The sequence below is a fragment of the Sciurus carolinensis genome, chromosome 16 (assembly GCF_902686445.1).
Source record: "Sciurus carolinensis chromosome 16, mSciCar1.2, whole genome shotgun sequence".
In the NCBI taxonomy this organism is placed as follows: Eukaryota; Metazoa; Chordata; class Mammalia; order Rodentia; family Sciuridae; genus Sciurus; species Sciurus carolinensis.
In genome coordinates, this window is record NC_062228.1 from 44,869,505 (window position 1) to 44,890,396 (window position 20,892).

The 20,892-nt window shown below is 36.6% G+C and overlaps 1 protein-coding gene and 1 pseudogene across 1 annotated transcript; one reads left to right on the plus strand and one right to left on the minus strand.

Annotated features, from left to right (window-relative positions):
- The first annotated feature begins 3,592 nt into the window (after window positions 1–3,592).
- Znf529 (zinc finger protein 529) lies at window positions 3,593–14,539 on the plus strand. The gene is made up of 4 exons (XM_047527517.1): window positions 3,593–3,710; window positions 4,765–4,858; window positions 6,104–6,230; window positions 12,113–14,539. Exons 1-4 carry the CDS (start codon window positions 3,622–3,624, stop codon window positions 13,531–13,533), a joined length of 1,731 nt encoding a protein of 576 aa, XP_047383473.1. The 5' UTR covers window positions 3,593–3,621; the 3' UTR covers window positions 13,534–14,539.
- A 3,108-nt stretch (window positions 14,540–17,647) lies between these two features.
- Window positions 17,648–19,217, minus strand: LOC124966399 (S-formylglutathione hydrolase-like; annotated as a pseudogene).
- Between the last annotated feature and the right edge of the window lie 1,675 nt (window positions 19,218–20,892).

Genomic DNA, 20,892 nt, shown 5'->3' on the forward strand with positions numbered 1-20,892 from the left:
AAAACAACAAACAAAATTTTCCAGTAACTGCCAGCCCTCTCATCTCCTTGGGCTACGGAGCAGAAATTTTCTAAAAAAAATTTTTTTTTTTTTTTTTTTTTGTCCTGGGGATGGAACACAGGGACACTTAACCACTGAGCAACATCCCCAACCCTTTTAAAATTTTTATTTAGACACGGTCTGGCTGAGTTGCTTAGGGCCTCACTAATTTGCTGAAGCTGGCTTTGAACTCATGATCCTCCTGCCTCAGCCTCCTGAGCTGCTGGGATTGAAATCTTTTATGGACTGAGTAGAGCATTAATTTCAGCTCTGTGCTCTTGTGCCTGTACAGAAATTAGAGCTTGAGATCTCAGAACTCTTTTAAGCAGTCTATTTGGGATCAAAATCCTTTTAGGGTTTCTGAGGTGTTAGCTCAAGATTATAGTCACTGTTTTGACTCATCTTTGTTTCTGGATGCAGAATTTTCCTTCCTTCTTTTGAACTTGACAATATTGAAGACATTTTGTTATAGCTTAGTTAGAATTTCTATGTTTGTAGGCAATAGGGACCAGTGTCCATTTGTGTCCCTTTTTAAAAAAATTAAAACAAACAAATCCTCTCCTGCATTCTTTGTTCTTGTTCCTTACTTGGAGGAGAGTGGAGGGAAATGGGAATGTTTTTTCTCATTCTCATAAAAACTGTAAGGGAAAGTGTACAAGAAAAAAAAGGGCTGGCAGTATTAAATTAATGTCCAAATGGTGGACACCATTTTTCTTTTTATACAGATTCAAGGTCTGCTGTTTTCCTAGGCTCCTGTCACTCTAGATCTGTTCCTCTTGTCCTGATGCTTTCCTGTGTAAAGGGAACAGACAGACTGGTGTTTTGTTTTGTTTTTGTACTGGGAACTTATGAACCTAGGGGCACTTTACCATTGTACATCTCGGGGTTTTTTGTTTGTTTGTTTGTTTGTTGTTGTTTTCAGACAGGGTCTCAAAAATTTGCTAAGGCTGGCCTAGAATTTGGGATCTTCTTACCTCAGCCTCCCGAGTTGCTGGGATTATAGGCATGTGCCATCACGCCTGGCACCAGCCCTGCTCTTTTAAACATAGATGACTCTCATGCCTTTGGTGACCATGGGAATGGACAAATGGGACAAGTTCCCTCAGAATATGACTGGAAGGAGAGATGAAGCAAGATGATTCAGAAGAATTAAATGAAAAGTGAGGACATACTATAACATGGAGACCAAACCTCTAGCCATATATTATAACCTACTGATTCAACTTCCATCTTTACTTACTAGAAGACTGAAGTCTGTGGACCCAATGGTTTTCCCTTGTGTGGACTTTCCTAAGCACTTGCTACTTAGACATCAAGTCACTGTATGAATGAGAAAGGTTCATTAAAGAAATAAGTGCTTCTTTAAGTGAGAAGAATGCATTTCTGTTTGTGGGAATGAGAAAGGAACACAGTGAAATATCTGATTAATGAGTGAGCAGTAGTTAAAATTATGAGGGCAACTTGGAAAAGGGTACAGGTTTATCTGGCTAGGATAAAAGGAAATGGGGAATCTCCTGGAAGTTTCAAGATGAGAAAATGCTCATTTATGCTGGGATGAAAAAGATTATTTCAGAAAGGAGAAAAGGAGCATCATCTTTTAGATTTACAGGAGAGGACCTTTGTTCTTTTGGATTCTTTTTTAGAAAACTGAACAAGACAAAGAAAAGGCAGGCAAAAGAAGCTACATGAAACTCCACTTTAGAGCGTCCATAGTAACTTGATTAAATTTGCCTAGTTATAGTAAATATTTACTGTTCAGTATTAATAATAATTGTGCTCAAGATTAACTATTCAGGGCTGGGTTGTGGCTCAGTGATAGAGCACTTGTCTAGCACCTGTGAGGCACTGGGTTCAATCCCCAGCACCACATAAAAAATGAAGGTATTGTGTCCATCTACAGCTAAAAATACTTTAAAAAAAAGATTAACTATTCAGTAATAAAGGTTGGGGAAATAGAGAAGGAACTATATATACTATAGACTCTAGACAGATGGAAGAACTTTTTTCCTTTACATACTTTAAATTGTTTGAAATACTGATTTTTACAGTAAATGTTTTCATTAGGAAATGATTTTTTTACTTACGATGAGTTTGATCTTGTGATCAGAACTATTTCAAGCACTTTTACTTGACTTAGAATGTGCAAAGATGTTAATCACCCACAATTTCATCCAGTAATAGCAAGAAAAAATTCAAACTAACAAGTGGTATGGGCAAAAGTATTTTTCTTCTGTGCTATTGACAATATGTCATTGCAATATATTGGCTTTAGTTTGTATGGTGTTTTTAGTTATACAACCTTGTGACCTAGAAATTATAATTTTACTTCTTTCACGTTTTACTTATTAGAAACAGTTATTCTGGAAGCAAAATGACATATATGAGACACATAAGTTTTTCAATAACTCAGTATTACATAGTGATCCACTTTCAGTCATCATGAAATGTACAAATAACAATAAATAACCATTGGTACAGACACGTTGAGTTTCCTGTGATCTCGTCAGAATCCCACAACTCACCGTGACATTCCATTCATAACCCCACTGAACCCATCTCATAATTCACATATGGACATCAAACCAAACTCAGAAAGCACTTGCCTTAAACACAACTCCTTTACAAGTAATATTTCTAAAAATGCATCTTATGTTTCTTAGAAATGTTTCTTAGTTAAATATGAACTTGTCAATTACTCAGTTGTTCTTCTAGATTTTACCCAGAAGAAATGAAAGTTGTTAACTTTATTCATAATGTTTAAAACCTGGAAATAAGCCAAATGTCATCGAGAGAAAAATGAATAAGCAAATTGTGGCACATTAGCACAACAGCTCATCGGAAATTTTTTAAATGAACTACATTAAGAAATATGAGAGCCATTATGATCAGCTAAAGGAGACATGGAATTTCTACAGCTGAAAAGTAACTTATGGTGGCAAAAAACGAAACGGATTGGAAAAGGCCGCCAGCTAACTTCCTGGCCGCACGCTGAGCGTCCACCTGCGTGCGGGACGCAGCTCCGGCGCTGGGGCGGCCTCTTGGGGGAAAAACTAACAAAGCCGGGCAGGAAGCCTCAGGTTCCCGAGCACGCACCGCGCCCGGGGCTCTGCACGCACAGGCGGGAGTAGACGGAACGTACCCCGGGCCGGGCTCCCGGTTCTGGTCTCGGCCCTCCCCCGCCGGACCTCCGGCGCCCCTTTCAGGGTTCGGCGTTCCAGTTTTCCAGTGGTGGGGGCAACTCGCGCTCCCGGTTCACTTCCGGCGCGAGACCGGGCACGCACTCCTGGCTCCCTCTTCTATACTTTGTGGCCTGGGTGTCGGATTACTTTCTTGGCCGGCTTCGGGACGGCTGGCCGACCTCACCTCTCCTCCGAGTTCCTGGGAACCCCAGGAGATTTGTGAGCCTGGTGCCGACTGAGTGGCCAGTGGGCTCTGCCCAGCCGTTTGGTCGTTGGACTACGTTTCCCACAGGGCCCAGGGTCACGGATGAACTTGGAGCGTGTGTTCCACTTCCGGTGTGGTGTGGCGCTCTGCCTGGTGAGTGGAGGCGACCCAGGTCAGGCCCCAGCGGTGCGGGGCGGGATGGAGACTGTGGAATGGAGAGCCACAAGCCTATGTCCGTGTGAGCTGCGAACGAGGATTGGTAGTGCTCTGTTTGTGACGGCGCCCTGGTGTGTGCCCTGACTGGTGCCTAATCGGCTCCTTAGGTCGTGAGTAGGCACGGGGCCTGTTGTGTGACCCACCTCTTTGGTGACGTGGATGTTTGACACCCACCGAGCGTGCAAGGTGCAGTCTGTTTTAAACAAGTCTGTGGTGTCTTTTTTTCTTTTTGTGATATTCTCCGTACCCAACCTGGTGCATAACACAGAAGGGCATTTGTGAAGTGAGTGACCACCCAGGTTCTAGTTGTAGGTTTTGTGGTTTCTTGGAACATGTTTCCCCGATTCTTTTTTTCTGTCCTCACGTAAGTCGTGCATTTCAGGCCAGAGTGGAAGTTCCAAGCAGAAAAGTACATTCTAAGTCATGAGGTGTGAATTGCACTGGTCTCCCAGACAGACTCTGGGGAAGATATTCGGGGGAATCCTTCAATGAACTTTCGAGGCATTTACACATTTCACAACCACAGTATTTCCTGAGCTGTGTCCCCTAGAAACTGACGTGAACCCTGAGGACAGGCTATAGGCATTTGTGATTCTGACACAGAAGAGTCAGAAGTTTTCTAGTTTGCCCTCTTAAATTTGGGTGTATGTGTATGATGGGTGCTTGTCTGGTGGTGTATAGTATTATTTAGCCAGTCCAAGATCTCACAAGTCAGACTGATCTCACAAATCCCTTTCTTCTTGGTCCTCTTGTTCCTTAAGAGGAGGCTCCTGAAGTGGAAAGGAGCATTGCTGTTTACTGGCCACCTCAAGGACAGTTTGTTTTTGTTCTGTCAAATGCATTTTTCATTTTTTGTTTTTTTCAGTGCTGGGTATCTAACCCAGGACCTTGTGTGTGCTGTCAAATGCATTTTTGTTTTATGGAAAAGACTACTTTCTGCTAAATTGCCCTGCCTAATTATGACCTATTCGTTTACCTACTTCCTAGATCTTCCCTTCCCAATTAAATTAATAACAGGACCAGAGAGATGGATCCCCTTTTCCTCCAGTGTCATTTATTTCTTGTTGTCCCAGAACCATTTCCAGAGGCCTTAATTTTTTTTTTTTTGTAATAATATTTTATCAGTTTCACTGGGGAACATGCCCATGGAGCTCTACCCATTCTTATGCCAGAAGTGAAATTTCCTGACCAGTTCTTCACCGTTCTAACCATGGACCGTGTAAGTAATTTCTCTCTTCTTCATGAATATTTCCTTTTTCTTAATTCTCTACACAACAACTATAATAAAGAACCAATACCAGATCCTCATACTTTTTCATTTTCTAGTAAGGGCTAGAATCAAATGGTGTCCCTTCTGTGTGCCCATCTGTTCTTCAAATAACGTTCAACACTCCGTATGTGTTCAGTCTTCTACTATAGAGTAAGAATGGATTCCTTGGATTTTCCCTTGTCATATCTTTTTTGATTTTTTTGCTAATTTTTTTAGTAGTATATGGACACAATGCCTTTTTATTTTTATGTGATGCTGAGGATTGAACCTAGTGCCTCACATGTGCTAGGCAAGCTCTCTACCACTGAGCTATAACTCCAACCCACATATTCTTGAATATAGAAAAAGAGCAGATGAATATTTGATGACATGGGCAAACTCTAAAATTCTCCACAGACCTGAGTTTCCGGATCGATTTGATTTGATGTTGATGGGCCTCAAGTCATACAAAATGATGACTGAAATTAGAAAATATCTCACCTAAATGCTTAAGTGTAAGTAAGGCTCTTTTAAGTAGGTAGACTACTCTACAGCCATTAAAAAGCATTTACTAAATAATTTGTCATCAGAAGTAATAATTCTTACATAAAATATGAAATGAGGTTTGAATCCCCAGCACCACCAAATATATGTATATATATGAAATGCTACATAAAATATAGCATTGAACTTGGGGCTTCAAGAAATACGTAAGTTTTATCTTTTAAAGCACTGGGCATAGAACCCAAGGCCTTGTATTTGCTAGGCAAGTATTCTGCTAGTAAGCTGTTATACCTCTAGCTCCTGCAAGAGATTTTTTCCTGCAAGAACTTATTTTCTAAGGATATTTTTCTTATGCAGGGGAATAAGAATATGGAAACTTAACCTTTATTGATAATTCATGAAGTGGCACATAACATACAATGGCCTATGGACACTATTTCTTTGAATATGTGAACTTATTATTTTATTAATTTCCAGACATGTTTGGCTACCTATAAAATCCCACAGCATTCAGATTTCTCTGCATTAAATGGATTCTAAAGACATACATAGTCTGATTTGGAAGTGCTAATTTCCTTATTTCCCAAGCCATAGGCTTCTATCCACAGTGTACTTGTTTAAAATCTAATCCCCTTCCTATAATGCAGTGTTTCTTTTTCTTGAAAAGATTTCCCTGAATTTTACCTTTAAGGTTTGGGTTTATTGTTTCAGGAATTGGTGACATTCAAAGATGTAGTCATCAGCTTTTCTCAGGAGGAGTGGGAATATCTGGATTCTGCTCAGAGGGACTTATATTGGGATGTGATGATGGAGAACTACAGCAACTTGGTCTCACTGGGTAAATTTATCTGCCTCAAATAATTTAGAATATGCTTTCTGGAATATAAGCTAATATTCAATGAAATCAAAACCATCTTCTAAGAAATAACTGAATTTCTTCTCCCTGTTCCAAAGATACTGTTTCATTGTTGTTGCATTCCTAAGTATACCTCTACTAAACATCTTCCTGATATTCATACCAGGCAGTTCATATCATTTGTATCTTCCTTGATTCCAATAGAGCTGGAATTGACTTGTAGGACATATATAGCATATCATAGGGATGTTATATTGTATTTGTTCTCAGAATTGCTATAGATTTGTTACGTTGTTTTCTTATCTACCCTGTTGGACAAATGCTAAGACATATCCCAATTTTATGACTATTAGAAGAACCTCTACAATGTATACGTTGTTGGGTTGATAAACAGAATTCTTCATATTCATTTACTGCCACAAATATTACTATGGTTAAAGAACTTTGCATTTAATATTAACTACCAGTATGTCAATTTCATGAGAGTGGGGTTTGTTTTGGTCTTGGTCACCATCGTATAGAGAGCTATGTCTTCAACGTAGACACCAAATAAATATGCCTCAGAAAGCTACTTATATTCCTCTCAGTTACCAAGTTTTTGTCCCACCTTAAGCTTTAAATAATTGACTCATTTAATTCTCAAAATAACCCTATAACACAAGTACTTTTGTATTACTGTTTTATAGAAGAGATTACTTATGACAAAAAATATGAGGTACATCTTGGAGTTTACACCATCTCTTAGTATCAAGAGGCAACTTTTCTTCTCAGGCAGGCTAGCAACAAATACAGTGTTCTTACCTGTCACATTAAACTGGTTCTCAAGATGAAGAACCAGAATGGCTTTAAATAATACAAGACCTGTATTAACTGTCTGGTTTCTCTGTGTGTTATAATCCTCTAGTTATTCCCAAAGTGAAATATTCTTCTAATTCCCTCACATTTCTCTTCTATGAAATGTTTATCATTATCATTTTGAGGACTGAGAATATAGCTCAGTGGTAGAGTGCTTGCCTAACCCCCAGTACCCCTCTATAATTTATTTATATATATGTGTGTGTGTATACATACATATACATATATATATATATTTTTTGAACTGGTTATAATTTCTTTTAAACATACATTGTTACATTCCTTATTGTAAGCAGGGTATTGCATTTCTAAACCAATTATGATCCAACTTATTGGAGGAAGGGATATTGCTCTAGAGAATTTGCAAGGTTGTGACAAGAATACAGGGCCAGGTGAGTGAAGGCCTGTGAGGCAGGGGAAGGCATGGCCTTGCTAGTCTGGGAGAAGGTGAGGCCCTGTGATGTTGGCATATTCATTTCAAAACGCTGTGTATAAAGGTCCGACAGGGAAGCAAATTAAAATTCTGCTGAATAGAACAAGCTCGTCTATGTACTGTTATAGATTTGAATATTTGTACTAACACAAAATATAAATAAATGTTCATATACTTTTTTGATGTCTACACTGAAGACGGCTGTTATGCTAACCCTTTTAAAAATGTTGACCAAGACCAAAATAGACCCTGCTCTCATGAAGTTGACATCCTGCTAGTTAAGATGTAAACACAAAAGAAAACAAATAAGTAGAGAATGTATATGGTGATATGTGTAAGAATAAAGGGCTTGAGGATGCTGGGAAATAGCTAACTCAGAACTATAATCAGACAGGGATCTCTTTGGTCTTAGTCTATGACTATATACAGTTCCTTGTCGATAATTTACCTAATATTTTTACAATTGAAAATTCTCATCTAAGTCACTGTGTTTCTAAATTCATCATTCCTTTTCATGTATTATTGCCCTCATTTTTTTTTTAACTCTTTTCTGTGTTTTTAATTCTATACTGTATATCCAGTCTTCTATCTAGGATAATGTCCCTTCAGCCTGACTAACTTCCTTTAGTCTTAGTTTTTATAGTTCAGGTAGGCAGGAAATACATTTTTTTTTTTTTGCTTCAGTCTAACTAAAAATGTCATTATTTTACCTTTTTTTTTAATTTGTTCTTGTTAGATATACATGATAGTAGAGTGTATTTTGACATATTTTACATACATGGAGTATAACAATTCTAATTAGGATCCCATTCTTGTGGTTGTACATGATGTGGATTTTCACTGGTAGTGTATTCATATATGAATATAGGAAAGTTATGTCCGATTCATTCTACTTTCTTTTTTCCATCCTCCCTTCCCTTCATTCTCCTTTGTCTAATTCATTGAACTTCCATCTCCCCCCTTGTTGTATGTTAGCATCCGCATATCAGAGAATATTCAACCTTTGGTTTTGGGGGATTGGCTTATTTCACTTAGTATGAGCGTCTCCAGATCCTTCCCTTTACTGGCAAGTCATATAGTCATTCTTTTTTACAGCTGAGTAATATTCCATTGTGTGTATGTACCACATTTTCTTTATCCATTTATCTGTTGAAAGGCATCTATTGGTTCCATGACTTAGCTATTGTGAATTGAGCTGCTGTGAACATTGATGTGGCTGCATCACTGTAGTACACTGATTTTGGTTCTTTGCGTATATACTGAGAAGTGGGATAACTGGGTCAAATCATGGTTCCATTCCAAGTTTTCTGAGGACTCTTTGTATTGCTTTCCAGAGTGGTTGCACCAATTTGCAATCCCATCAGCAATTTAGACCTCATGCTTTTTTGGATAAACTTGAAATGTAATTTGAATAGGAAAGGCAGGACGCAGGAAGACCATATCTTTATCTAATTAATGACCTTAAATAGTACACTTGAAATTTTCTGACCTTTTCTTTATATCTCATTATGAATTGAATGATTTTCATTACTTCAATATACTTTAGACTACCAGTTTTTTTGTTTTTTTGTTTTTTTTTTGTTTTTTTTTTTTTTGACACTGGGGATTTACACCAGGGGTGCTTTACCATTGAGCTACATTCCTACCCCTTTTTCTTTGTTATTTTGTACAGGGTCTCACTAAATTGCTGATGGTCTCCCTAAGTTGCTGAGGCTACCCTTAAATTTGTGATTCTCCTTTCTTAGCTTCCTAAGTCTGGAATTACAGGCATGTACCACTGCACCCAGCCAGTTTTTATTCTTTTATATTCAGTTACGTGAATTTTGGAAAATTCCTTATGGTGATTTCCATGAGCCTTTAACTTGATCCTTTAATCTTTACATTTATGCTTTTTTGACACAGGCTTTCTGGCTCTCCCAGTCTCAGACCTGACACCTAAATTAGTTATAAGTGTGTTTTCTAGCCTTTTGTAGTGTTTAACATGTTTTAGTACAAAAGCTTTTTTTTCCCTCTTTTTTTTGATTTTTTTTTTTTTTTTAGTTGTTGATGGACCTTTATTTTATTTATTTATATGCAGTGCTAAGACTCAAACCCAGTCCCTCACACAGGTAAGGCACGGTCTCTACCACTGAGCCACAACCCCAGCCCTTCTCCTTCTTTTGATTCTCCTATTTTTAAAATGGTGGTCTGCCTTAGTTCCCTCAGGTGATTTGTGTCCTTTTGATATCATCCTTAAATATTAAACTTTTCTGCTTTCTGGTACAACAGTTCGAGGCATATCTTGTACTTACCCTACTCTAGATCATAATTCAGATCTTTATTCTAGGATCCCTGGTTCATTACCTGGTTTATTGTTACATCCTGGGTAATAGGCATGGTTTTGATTTTTTGTTCATGGGAGTTAAGTTTTTGAAATTTTTTTTCTCTTTATAGCAAATTGATGTTTTCCAACTTTCATGGGTTTTAGGGTTTTTAATGTCTACTTACTTAGAAATTAATTCATTATTCTACATTTTCAACTTTATTAGCTTTTATTAACTTCATTAGCTTCATTATTCTACATTTTCAACTTTTTTATTTATTTATAGGGGTTGGATATTATAAGACTTGTAAAATACACTCTGATGGTTTCTTTTACATTTTTTTCTGTTTGTTAATTCTGTTTTTATCACATTCTGATTATTAATTTCCTCTTCATCTTTTCTACAGGTAAATTTTTTTTCTATTTTTGTGAGTGGCATGTATACATTGGTCATTTTCACTTATTTATTTTTAATAGCATTTAAATCTTTACTTTTTATGTGACTAATATAATTTCATAAATTATGATTTATAAAGATTTCAACATCATGGTTCTTGGGAAATTTTGTTATTTCAATTACATTTACATTGACTCAACAGTTATTTAGTAGAGAACTTTATTTCTAAGTGGAAATGCTTTTGGTTTATTGATACTGGTACTGGTTTACTGCTCTCATTAAATTATGGTATTTGAGTTATTTTATCTTTGTTATACATAACATAATTCACTTAGGAAATTATTCTTGACTTTTCAGTTTTCCTTAGGCTTTAACTCATTGCCAACTTGAAGTGTCCAAAAATATCTTTTGTTACAAAAGATTCTCCATGCTACTCTCTTAGAATATTTTCCTTTTCAACCACAAGACTTTGCTCAGAATTGCATAAGTTTAACAATATGGTATACACTGATTTTTGGATATCTGAAATATTGTGATACTTTTGGGGGAAAGTACAGAAGTGACTGACTTCAAGTATCAGAACATGGAAACAAATATCTGGGAAGGAGGATGAAGGAAAAACATAGGTTTCACAAGGATAGATGAGTAATAGTAAAAATGTTACCAAAGAGAAATAAATAAAATATCTCATCTTGATTGACATGTTAGATGAAGAAAAACCATCAGGGCTCTGCGTAGGAGGAAGAGCAATAGAAATGAAGATGTATAGGCTTAATGTGTGGTAAGGTGTTGTTTTCCATTTGACATATATTTGTGTGTATACTTTCTTTTTATTTAAATTGCTTTCATTCAGTGATTTACTTTTCCTATAATTAATTGTCACATGCTATATCCTTGGGGCCTGTTATTCATTGGCACATTAAAAAATTAAGACATTTGTCCTTGTGCAGTTTAAGGAATGAAGAAGTTAATGGCATAATAAAGGTAAACAACTATTGAATATATAGTTGGAAACTATGAGGGCAATGAACCAGATATTTGAATACAGACATTAAAGTGAACTTACTTTAGGGTCAGCTATCTGAAGGTAGTTGACTTTGAGACCTGAATAATGAAAAGGAGCTGGCATACAAAGAGGTTATTTTTAAGAGATGAAATGCCCTTTGAGTTGGTGTAAATGATAAGAAATGTGTTTTTATCTAGGAGGTGAAAAGAGATTAGAAGAAAGGAAGGAAATTGATTAAACTGAGGTCTTATAAGCTACACCTTTTTATCCTTGGTAAAGTGTTAATCACAGAATTGTTGATATGTGTGGATTATGAAATTTTGATCTGCATTAACAGTACCTCAATAAGATGCTAAGGATGAGTTCTATATCTATATATTTTGATTCAGTTTGTCTGGATTGCTTCCTCAACATCAGTACTTATAACTAACTTACAAAGATGATCAACATCTAAATTTCAGATCCACTGACTTATCAAAAACCTCACACTGTTATATTACACTGCTTGCACTGTCTGAATTCTCTTTCTTCAGATTTTGTAACAGTACTTTAACTATTTATTTATATTTATTTATTTAATTTTTTGGTACCAAGGATTGAACCCAGGGGCACTTTACCACTGAGCTACATCCCCAGCCTCTTTTATTTTTTATTTTGAGACAGGATCTCACTAAGTTGCTGAGGCTGGCTTTGAACTTGTGATCCTTCTGCCTCAGCCTCCTTAGTTGCTGGAATTATAGGCATCCACCACCAGGCCCATGTAACCATTCATTTGTATTGTAAATTATATTGTTTGTTTCTTCTGCTTTCTATAAGTTCTGTTTTTGTGACACAGGGAAAAAATGTTTTTCCTTTTTTTTTTTTTTTTCAGATTTGGAGTCTAGGTATGAGACAGAGATGTTATCTGTAAGAAAGAATGTTCTTGAAAACAATGGTTCTCAGCTGAAAGTAATGGAAAGTAGCCATCTTGTTAACTCTGAAAGCTCCGTGTTCAGAAATGACTGGCAAAGCAAAACCAAGATTGAAGTAAAGGGACCTGAAGGGAGATGTTTCAGTAGAATGAAAATCACCTCTGACAAACAGCCCAATTATAAGAACCATAAATCTCTTACATTATCTCAGAGAATGCATGAGGGTGAGAAGCCCTGTGAATATAAGGAATGTGGGAAAGTCTTCAGTTGTGACCCAAACATTGACCACTATCAGAGAATACACACTGATAAGAAAACCTATGAATGTAGTGAATGCTGGAAAACCTCTGGGATGGATAATTCACAAACACTACAACTGAATATTCATACTGAAGTGAAACCATGTAAATATATGGAATGTGGTAATAAATTTAGTTTTTATAAAGATCTTAGTGTATACCAAAAAATTCATAGTGTTGGGAAGTTTTATAAGTATAAGGCATATGGAAGGATCTTTAGAAGTATCAGAGAAATTACTCCCATTCAAAGAATTCATGATGGTGAGAAACCCTATGAATGCATGTTTTGTGGGAAATCCTTTAGAGTACATGCACAAGTTACTCGACATCAGAAAATACATACTGATGAGAAACCTTACAAATGTATGGAATGTGGCAAGGACTTTAGATTTCATTCACAGCTTACTGAACATGAGAGAATTCATACTGGTGAGAAACCATACAAATGTATCCACTGTGAGAAGGTTTTTAGAATTAGTTCACAACTCATTGAACATCAGAGAATACACACTGGTGAGAAACCTTATGCATGTAAGGAATGTGGGAAGGCTTTTGGAGTCTGTAGAGAACTTGCTCGACATCAGAGAATTCATACAGGTAAGAAACCCTATGAATGTAAGTCATGTGGAAAGGGCTTTAGAAATAGTTCATCCCTGACTCGACATCAGAGAATCCATACTGGTGAGAAACCCTATAAATGTAAAGAGTGTGAGAAAGCCTTTGGAGTAGGCAGTGAACTTACCAGACATGAGCGAATTCACAGTGGTCAGAAACCCTATGAATGTAAGGCATGTGGGAAGTTCTTCAGACTTACTTCAGCCCTTATTCAACATCAGAGAATTCACAGTGGTGAGAAACCCTATGAATGTAAGGTCTGTGGGAAGGCCTTTAGGCATAGTTCAGCCCTTACTGAACATCAGAGAATTCATACTGGGGAGAAACCTTATGAATGCCAGGCATGTGGGAAGGCCTTTAGACATAGTTCATCTTTTACAAAACATCAGAGACTTCATAGTGCTGAGAAACCCTATGAATGTAAGGAATGTGGGAATGCCTTTAGTATGGGGGAGAATCTTACTTAACATCAGAAAATTTCTACTGGTGGCAATTATTTGAATGAAATGAGAGAGGGCCTTTTCTTTGTGATTTTTCACTGGGAAAAACCTGTGGATATAAGATGTAATCAAGGATAATTCAGTGTCCCTCTCCTTTTATAATCCATTCCCACACTTACGGCATTCTGTATTTCAAAATGGAATTTTTCAATCATTGGTGATGTATACACCCTTAACAGTTTTGTTAAATACTACCAAGTATTTCTCTTTTATATTAACATTGTTATTGTCTATTGACTTATAATGGTCTCTGTTCATCCATGTCTGAAATGTGTGGAATACGTGTTCATCTAATAATTTGAATTAATTTTGTGAGCTTCTTGGCCATATGTTTTCTCTTAATAGCTTTTGGTGTTTGTTTTTGTTGTCAGTTTTTTTATTTGTAATATTACTCAATTGTCTTTTTGTATTCTAATTCTTTGCTTCTATTAGGTTTTTTTTTTTTTTTTTTTTCAGTGCTGGGGATTGAACCCAGGACTTTGTGCTTGTGAGGCAAGGACTCCACCAACTGAGCTATATCCCCAGCCCAATTCTTTGTTTCTATATATGATATATTTATCTTCATCTACAGAGTTATAACTCCTAGTTAGATAGAACATAGTTTTAAAGTCTTATGGCCCTGCCTTATTTGTGAAATTTTCTTTTGTTTTGTGTTGCTTTCATCTTATTTGTAGATGTATAACCTCCTCTCCAATTTCATCAGTTGATTGACTTATTTTTAAATTTCTATTTTGCTTTGCCACCATAGATTCCTTTAAATATCTATCACAAAACAATTCCATTAAGGAGCCTTTTTATCTCCAGGCAGTACCAGCCAGGACCAAAGTGAAAAGAACATCTTGAATTGTCTGATGAAAAGTACTAAACGCAATTTTTTTGGGGGGGTGGGGAGATACTGGAATTTGAACTCTTGACCACTGAACCACATCCCAGTCCTCTTTGGTATTTTATTTAGAGACAGGGTCTCATTGAGTTGCTTAATGCCTCACTTTTGCTGAGGCTGACTTGAACTCCAGATCCTCCTGCCTCAGCCTCCTGAGCCACTGGGATTACAGGTGTGCACCACTGTGGCCGGTTCTAAATCAGTCTTTTAAATTTGTTAAGCACCTTTAACTATTGCAGTGTCCATAATCTGATCACTGAACTTAGGGTTTACAACTATATATTACCATGGTTTCAATTGTTTTTGGTGTAGATTCTTTTTATTCCCTCTCAGAATTATCTGAGTTCGATAATCAGTAGACTCTCTTTGGGGGTAGGGGAGTAGATTAGAAGTAGAGTTCATACTTAGCATGCATGAGACCCTGGGTTCAATTTCCAGCACCAATAAAGAAATGAATAAAATAGTAGACCTTTTTTATTTTAGTAATCTTTTAAAAATATTTTTAGTTGTAGACAGATGCAATACCTTTATTTTACTTTATTTATTTATTTTTATGTGATGCTGAGGTTCAAATGCAGTGTCTCACATGTGCTAGGCAAGCATTTTACTACTGAGCTACAACTCCAGCCCTATTTTAGTAATCTTACATGATTCAAATTGTCTGTTTTATGACAGCTGACAAAGTTATGCAATCAAATGAGATCATGAGCCACTGGTTTTTAGATTTTTAGAAGAAAATTTAACCATTATGTTTAGATAACTTTGTCACCATTATTCATTAAATTTTTAATTGTGTTTCCCAGAACTTGTGTACTCTTCAGAGTTTCATATGATCACCAGTAGTAATAACTTCCTCACTGGATATATTAAGCTATGTTTTCTGTAAGTATTCCTTATTAGTATTTTATTTAAGTCATTTTTATACATATGTAGTTGGTGGCTAGTTTATGTCCTACACAGTAAGAAAATGAATCTGTGTTAACTTTTTTTATTAGAGTAATCTCCTGTTTTGTATCTTTCAAATAGAACAGAACACTATTGAATTACTGTGTGACCACCACTACTGGTTTACTCTTGGATCTTACTTTTCCTTGTCATTCTGAGTTAATATCCAGGCTGATTAAGTTTCCTATTCTTGGGCATAGTACTCTAGGACTATTTGTCATATATTCCTTTGTGTGTGTGTGTATGTGTGTGTGTTTTTTTTCCTTTCCAACTTAAGGAAATGAAAACAATGAGCTACCTAAACTGTATATAGACATAAAATTGATGATGGAAACAATAGGCATTTTCAATTTCTTGGCACTTAATTTTTGAAGTCATTCATGAATAAATGACAAATTAATGAGTGAAATGTATCTTTATTGTTTCACTTATTTTTATTATAGCTACATCTTTGTCATATATGAACATTTTCCTTTGAATTTTGTAGGAACTCAAAAAGCCAATAATTGTTGCTGTTTGTGTTAATTATTGTCCTTATTTTTACTATATTTTGGTGCAAAAAAAAAAAAATGTGAAACTATGCTAGGCACATGGTGCACGCCTGTATTCCCAGTGGCTCAGGAGGCTGAGACGGGAGGATTGCAAGTCCAAAACCAGTCTCAGCAAAAGTGAGGTGCTAAGGAACTCAGTGAGACCCTGTCTCTAAAGAAAAATACAAAATAGGGCTGGGAATGTGACTCAGTGGTTGATTGCCCTGAGTTCAATACCCTGTACCAAAAAAAAAAAAAAAGACACTTCACCATTTGTTTCCATTTTCACTTGCCCCTTTATCCTTTCTGAAATTTCCCTATTCTACATGGAAACTTTGTTTTTCCAAATTCAAGGTGATGCTCCAGACCCTCCCGATTTATTGCTGTCCTGAACCTTTAAGTTAGCTAGTCCTAAGAAAGTAATCCCACTTCTGTTTATTGGTGAATAGCATTAAGCTAGTGTGTATGTTAGGGATGCATAGAGAGTCTGTGGTTGTGATTGATTCCCCACATTCCTGCCCTAACCTGCAATGTGGCTGTATTTGGAGATAGGGCTTTTAGAAGGTAACCAAGGTTGAGCAAAGACATAAAGAATTGATCCTAATCTAAAATGGATGGTGATCTTCTAAGTGAAGATGGTGATCTTCTAAGGGACATTTCACTCTGCATGCTCAAACACCAAGTAAAGGCCACGTGAAGACAAAAGAAGACAGGCATCTACAGGCCAAGAAGAAAGCCCTCACCAGGAGCTGAATTTAGCACCTTGATTGTGGACTTAACCTCCAGAACTGTAAGAAAGTACTTTTCTGTTATTTAAATCATAGTCTATAAGACTTTGGTATGTCATCTTACTTAGACAAACACAAATTTTGGTGATCAGAACTCGGGTATTGCTGTAACAAGTGCCTAAAGATATAGAAGCCAGGCTTTGGAAAGAGGTAATGGGCAGAGAGACTGGAAAAGTTCTGAGACTAACAGTAGATTGATTTACATTCAAAATAATTATTGATAGATAATATTTAGACCCTGCTTACTAGTTATTTTGTAGATCTTTTTGTTCCTTTCTTTGTCTTTCTTTATGGTTAAATGGTTTTCTTTCTCTATCAGTAGGTTTTATTCCCTGCTTTTTGTTTTCCAATGTATCAAATACATTAGATGGGATAGTCTTACTGGGTTGAATCTGATTGGTGAACTTTCGCCCTTCTGTACATAGATATTTGTATCTTTCTACAGGTTTAGAAAGTTTTGTGTTATTCTTTAAATAAGCCTTCTACCATTTTGTCGTTCTCAAGCCCCTCTCTGACACCAAAGACATATAGATTTATTTTTTGATCATGTCCCATAGATCCTGTAAGTATTCTTCATTCTTTCTCATTCTCCTTTTTATTCTGTGTTTTCAAGTAACCCATTTTCAGGTCCTTTGACTTTGTTGTACTTAATTGTTTCAATGTTGGTACTGTTATGAAATTCATTTTGCTATTGTTTTTCAGCTTCAGAAGTTTTTTTTTTTAATTCAGTCTGTTAAATTTTTCTGATATATTTCTGTGTTGTTTCTTTGTGCTTTCTTTGTGTGTGGAGTTTTTTTTATTTTATATATTTATTAAGGTGATTCAATAGTACAATGGTGTTCTTTTAGCATTATGAAATCCAATGTTTGAAATATTTTCCCTCAGCAATTCTATAATTTTTATAATCTTGAAGAGATTCTCTCCTCAGAAGTTTTTCATGCATTCAGGTATTTTGCATGACTGATGTAATCTGCAATAGAGGTTGCAATGAAATAGTAGCTGTGATCACAACCCTCCTGTAATCTAAAAACAACAGGAATTTTCTTTTCTTCAGAGGCAGAAATGAAATTATCAGGGAGTAGTTTTCCATCTAGAAGAAACTGGTCATCTTTCCCTTGATCAGTTAGTATGTCAAGCTGAGAATCTGGATAGGACTCCACAAGATGTGTTGCATCATATGCCTTCCATCTATTTTGATCTGTTCCCAAATATCCGCGAAAGGCTTTTTTGCCCCAAGGACAGAGTACTGGGTTGCAAATTGGAGCAAATGCTGACACAGATTTGTGTTTTCCAGGATTTTTCAAGGCACAAATCAGAGCTCCATGACCTCCCACAGAGTGGCCAAAAATAGACATCCTTTGGAGCTCCACTGGAAAATTGGCATTTATGAGTTGGGGAAGCTCCTCTGATACATAAGAGTACATTCTGTTGTTAGTCTTCCAAGGATCTTCAGTGGCATTCACCTAAAACCCAGCACCATAGCACACGACTGTAATCCTAGCTGCTGGGGAGGCTGAGGAAGGAGGATTGCAAGTCGCAAATTGGAGGCAAACTTGGGCAATTTAGTGAGACTTTATATCAAAATTAAAAATAAAAAGGGATGGGAATGTAACTCAGAGGTGGAGTGCCTCTGAGCTCAATCCTCAGCACTGGGGGAAAGGAGGAGAGGGAGGTTAATATAAAGTGTCTTGGGCCAGGATGCCTAGAAGGGGGACTAATCTCCAATTCAGGCCGAACCTTTAATACTCTTATGCACAATGCTATAAATGTCCACTTTGCTCAAAATACTTAACATTCCCCCTCATCAATATTTCATAAATAAAACCTTGATCTATTTATTTACATCTTTAATTTTTTATCATTTTCTAGTTTTCAGTGTATAAACCTTGCACTTACTTTACTAAATTTATTTCTAAGTATTTTATTCTTTTGGATACTATTAGACTTGGGGTTCTTTTCCAACTTTCTTTTTCAGGTTATGCATTGTTAGTACAGAAATACAATTAATATTCATATATTGATCTCATATCCTATAACTCTGCCAAGTTGATTATTAGCGCCTGTTGTGTGTGCGTGTGCACATGTATGTGTGTATTTCTATGTGCAAAATCAAGTCTGTGAATAGAAATCATTGTGTTGTTTTTCCAAAATAAATAGTAAAACATCCCCCCCCCCAAAAAAAAAAAAAACAACCCCAGCATTAGTGCCAAAGTCCCAGCTCTCATCTTCTCCTTTAATATCACAGCCACGAGGACTGGTATCTGGAGCAATGACAGTGAGGCCATGTTCTGAGGCAGCTTGATGATAACCAGATTTTGATATAAAATTCTGTTCTGTGCAAGTTAAACCAGGCAACCAGTGTAGTGCAGGACACTTTCCACTTTCTGCCTTTGGTGGTAAGCAGATAGCAAATTTCATTTTGCAGTTCAGCTCAACATTGTCATGTTCAAACACTTTCTGCAATCTCCCAAAGCACTAGTTGATGGAAATCTGTTTCAATGCCATTCTTTTCCGGTCCAATTGCTACTTGTTTTTTTTTTTTTTTTTTGTCTGCAGCAAAAGGCCAATGATCCTACAGCTGTGGCAGGGGTGGTGGTGGGGACAGAAGAAGCAGCCAGAAGGGCTGGAGTTTTCTTAAAACTGCTTTTTTTTTTTTTTTTTTTTTTAAACTGGGAATTGAACCAAGGGACACTTTACCGCTAAGCTACGTCCCAAATTTGATGGAATACATGAATATAAACATCCCAAAAGCTCGATTAACCTCAAGTAAGATGAGCTCAGAGACTCACATTATGATGAATTATAATCAAATTTTCAAAGTAAAAGATAGAATACTGATAGCAGCAAGAGAGAAGTGACTCATTACATATAAGGGATCTATCCTCTCCAAGATTATCAGATTTCTCAAGAGACTTTGGTGGCCAATAGTCAATGTTACAGTACTACATTTTGGATCTTAATTCTCTCTCAAAAGACATGTATTGAAAGATTGGTCACTATCCTGCAGCACTTTTGGGAGATGGTGGAACTTTTATGAAGTAGGGCCTAGTGGGAGGAAGTTACATCATTGGATGTATACCCTTGGAGGGGATATTGGGACCCTAACCCCTTCCACTCTTTCTTTGCTTCCTAGCTGTTGTGAAGAAAACAGAGTTCTTCAACATATGCTCCCTTATATGTAGGAGAACTGCTTTTCAAAAGTGAGGGTTAAATTTTTTTTTTCTTTATCTAGGAAGATAAAAGTCAAGGGAATTCATCACTATTAGACTTGCCTTGCAAGAAATGTCTTTGGAGCCCAGAAAAGAGAAATGAAAGGTCACAATACAGTAACTTGAAACCATATGAAGAAATAAAGATTTCAAAAAAGGTGAATACATGGGTAATTGCAAAAGCTAGTATTACTGTAATCATGGACAATAACATGATTTATGACATTAATTGTCAGGATCCAATTTGACATGACTACGGCCATCTTGGTTATAACCACTATCTTGTCTACCAGGTGCTCGTGGCATACACTCAAATCCTGTAGAATAAATGAAGTTAAGATAATAAGACCAGCATATTGTACCAGGAACTGATGGCTGGACTGTCTGTCTCTGACACTTGATAATAGAAATAGTTTCCAAGAAAGCCCAGGTAAGTTCCAGTTAGCTGCAGGCCACTATTGTCTAGGTTAGCATATAAGCCCCTTGCTCTTGGCCTGGGGTATCTTGCTGCTACTCAAGACATGCTTCTGCTAATAAGTAGCATTTTTTATGTTCCTGGATTTGCCCACCTCTTTCTTCAGTCACAGCACCTTTTGTTTTGGGTGGCTGGTTCTAGTACATTGGGTTATTTCCAGAATACTAATATGTTTTAAAATCACAATTGTTAGTCTGAGCGCTAGTTTTATTATACATAGTTGGTAACTTCATGTTTTGTTTTATACATCATTTAAGACACTACTGCCTTCAAATATTAGTTTGTGATTTTGGGCATACAATATATACAGCTGTAATTCTGTGACAAAATAAAGGAGTGAGGTGGGAATGAACTTGTAAAGGAGTAGATTTTTTTGTATGTTATGAATATTAAGTATTCAAACTAGAGTATTGCAATGTTATGATGTTTAATGTAATTTCCATCATAACCACAGAGAAAACAGTTATGCACTAAAGGAAATAAAAAAGAAATTCAA

Bases quoted from the DNA above. Each gene is read 5' to 3' on its own strand.
- Znf529 (XM_047527517.1), top strand. From the start codon at position 3,622: ATGGAGACTGTGGAATGGAGAGCCACAAGCCTATGTCCGTGTGAGCTG. The intron at 3,711-4,764 runs GTGTGTGCCCTG...ATATTTTATCAG, and splicing joins CTGTTTGTGACGGCGCCCTG to TTTCACTGGGGAACATGCCC. The intron at 4,859-6,103 runs GTAAGTAATTTC...TTATTGTTTCAG, and splicing joins CCGTTCTAACCATGGACCGT to GAATTGGTGACATTCAAAGA.